General features: G+C 36.7%; 1 protein-coding gene across 1 annotated transcript; it reads right to left on the minus strand.

Annotated features, from left to right (window-relative positions):
* Window positions 1-2,764: 2,764 nt before the first annotated feature.
* On the minus strand, window positions 2,765-3,250 carry LOC122278356 (secreted RxLR effector protein 161-like). The gene has a single exon (XM_043088552.1). It carries the CDS (start codon window positions 3,248-3,250, stop codon window positions 2,765-2,767), a length of 486 nt encoding a protein of 161 aa, XP_042944486.1.
* Window positions 3,251-3,697: the final 447 nt, after the last annotated feature.

Below are 3,697 nucleotides of genomic sequence, written 5' to 3' on the forward strand. Positions count from 1 at the left end.
CTTTGGTGCTAGCTTGTTCCACATTCTTGGCACAATCCCCCCAGTGGCTTTGGTGCTCGGTAAGTATCTTACTACTAAGCTTTCCCTCCCCACGTAAAGTGGATTCTTTTCTCCTACAAAATTCTGCAGATGGGACTTCATTCTTCCTTCTTCATGTCAGGTAACATTATCCTATATATAATGATACTAATTACATGATTTTCAATATCATTAATCAGAAATTAGAAATGAAAGTAATATTTATGAAAGAGATTACTGGGCATTCTCTGATACATGAGAAAAACTAAAAAGAATGGGCATGGCTTCTTTCCTCTCAAGGTTGAATATTCCCATTACGAAAGCAAAAGTTGAATGTTATTTCTTTGTTTCTTTAATTTTGATCATACCCCACCTAATTAATTTAGAGGGAGACTAGCTGGCAACTGGAAAAGTATGTAATTCAGAGGGAATTAGTCCATCATTAAAATAAATAAATAAAGAATAAACAAGAGGATTTCTCTGCAAATCGAGTTCTTTAATACATTGTAGTTTTGTTTTATATGTGCTTTAGGTTGATTACAATGAAAGAAGATACATTGTAGTCTAGCGTTTTGTTTTAAAAAAGGAACTCAACTAGTGGGTTAGACTTTATTTATGTTTATTTTAATTGTCTTCTATCTTTTTGTCCAATTGACATTGTTAACAATTAACAGGTTGGATTGAGTCTAGGTACCGTTATCCATGTGTACTTCTTCCTGTGTATTTGGATTTTTCCTATAATTTCTTCATGTTCCTGTGTACTTGTAATTAAGTATTTAGTATGATATTGATCTCAATTCCCTGGGTTCAAATCCATGTACTTAAATTTAATTAGAGGAACTTTATTAAAAAAAAAAAAACTAATTTGAGGTGTCATTGTTAGCAGCAACTGGAGTGACAGGAAGTACAAGTACAATTGAAACGCTGGCAACAATGGTGTTAAATGAGATTAAATCGAATTACCTCAAGGAGCGGAATTTTTGCGAGGTCAGATCTTTGCTCGTCTTACGGCCTACGTCACTATGTCGTTTGCACTTCTACGTCACTTAGGAGGCTATTAGAGTCTCCTAAATAATTCCACGCTTCAAGATCAAGAGATCTAGATGGTTTCTCTAGGAAAATATAGAGAGAGAGGAGAGTTTTTCTTAGACTTTTTCCACACCTATAAAATGTACGTACACTCTCTTTAAAAGAGTTTTTACATCTGGAAGTTACTAACTTCCCTGCAAATGAGGAAGTTAAATAACTTCCCTTAAAGTTGTGATAGTGGTGGAGAGTTAACAAATAACTTCCCCACCTATGTGGGTAGTGGACACAACTTGGTAATGAGTTTTACCCATTACCAACATCTCCCACTTGTCCACTATGGACGTTATGTCTATTAACAATCTCTTCATGTTCTCTCAATCAATTATCCCTCATACAAAAAATGAAGCGTGCGACTTGACGAGAAGACAAAGGGTAGGAGTACTATATTAAGTCACCATCATACTAACATAGTACATCACTCATTATATCTAGTCTATGCCCCAGATTATTTGATCTCACTAGATCAAGTGTCCTTAATCCCTCACAAGTTTATAACTTAAAGCAATTCTTGACCTCATATCATATAATATGCTCATGATTATATCGAGTTTAAACGACATAATCGCCCGGGCTATGAGACATAAAATAACAAGTAAGAATCCAAACAATCTTCCATAGACACTCATGTCAATTCAATTAGACTTGACTGCTTTCCTAGACATGTTCCGCAAGACCGTATCATACGTGGCCCTAAGAAAACATGCTAAAGTAGCAACATCAAGTTTTCATTTCATGACATAGTTCCAGGTTCAAGGGCATTAGATCATTTATTGATCCGTTAGGGCTCACATAGTGATGGAGTAGGAATCCATCCAATCACTCCCTCAAAAGGTCGTCTATAGCACATACAATATGAAATGTATGTTACGATGAAACTCCCGCTTAATTGGGCATGTCATATTCAAAACGCCGTAAAAATCTTAGTCTAGTCGTCACAAAGACGTTCTAACTTGAGTTTCTTAGCACAGTCACTCATCTAGCACCTGCCTAAGATCTCATATTCTGCTTTAATCAGGCTTTATGAAGTTGTGCAAATGCTTCATATACGACTCTTGTAAGTCTCATCTTAGCTAAGCTAAGGCGACATTATTTAAATTTATCTTAAATGCCCCCAAAGCATCAAGATATTTACTATCTCGCTTTCCAAGCGCCAAAGTAAACAATTTGTCTCATCTTGCTCGCAACTCAAACGCCAAGGTGATCATATATGTGAGTAAACTGATCTCTGCCTGTGACATCTTTATTATGTGTGCTTTACACTTAGTATCACTTAATTAATAATTTGAGATAAATACAATAATCACGCTGCAATAGATACTAACAATGTTAAATATACAATAAAGTTAAGGTATTATCAATACAACATATATCAAATCCGATGAAGTCCCAAACTCCTAACATGAGTTTGGAAAACATATCTACTAGTAGCCTTAGTAAGAGGATCAGCTACCATCTTGCTAGTAGAGATATGTTGTAGGATCACCTCACCCCGCACAACAACATCTCGAATGTAGTGAAAACGAATATCTATGTGTTTGGTTTTGCCATGGTATTTGGGATCCTTGGCATATGCCAAAGCTGCCATACTATCATTGTATATCTTAACAGCTTCATTTGCAAAAGCCGTAACATCTAGGCGCTGGAAGAATCGCCTCAATCAAACAGCTTCTTGTACAGCTGCTGAACAAGCAACGTACTTTGACTCCATCGTGGACAAAGCAATGCATGATTGTTTCTTGCTACACCAAGAAATAACTCCTCCACTAAGCATAAATGAGTAACCCGTCGTGGATTTTCGCTCATCTTTGTCACTAGCCCAATCAGCATCTCTATAACCCTTCAGTCTCATGTCTCCACCCTGGTAACAAAGAATGAGGTCTGCTGTCCTACGAAGGTATTGAAAAATCCTCTTAACTGCTTGCCAATGAATAGGTCTTGGGTTACTCTGATAACGACTAACCAATTCAACCGCAAAGCAAATGTCAGGTCGTGTACACAACATAGCATACATCAGACTTCCAATTGCACTTGCATAAGGAACTCTAGTCATTTCTTTCTTTTCCTCATCATTCTTAGGGAAATGTTTAAGGCTCAAAGAATAACCCTTCTCAATTGGAGTGTCTATGGGTTTGGAGTTATGCATGCGAAATCGTTCTAGAATTTTCTTAACATAAGTCTTGAGACAAACCAAGAAATTTCCTAGATCAATCCCTTGAAATTTTAACTCCCAGCACATAATTTGCTTCACCCATGTCCTTCATCTCAAAAGTAGAGGACAACTACTCTTTTGTGGCGACTATTATCTCCATAATATTTCCAGCTAATAATATGTCATCCACATACAAAGATAAAAATTAGAAAAAATTTTCCTGTACGTTTGACATACACACAATGGTCTTCTTCTAGCATTTCAAAGCCAATTGAAGTAATGGCCTCATGAAATCTGAAGTACCATTGTCTAGACGATTGTTTAAGGCCATAAATAGAACGTTTCAGCTGGCATACTTTGCGCTCTTGTCCCTCAGCCTCAAAACCAACAGGTTGATCCATATAAATCTCCTCGTCTAGTTCTCCATTGAGAAATGCAGTT

This window comes from Carya illinoinensis, chromosome 10, assembly GCF_018687715.1.
Source record: "Carya illinoinensis cultivar Pawnee chromosome 10, C.illinoinensisPawnee_v1, whole genome shotgun sequence".
Lineage (NCBI taxonomy): Eukaryota > Viridiplantae > Streptophyta > Magnoliopsida > Fagales > Juglandaceae > Carya > Carya illinoinensis.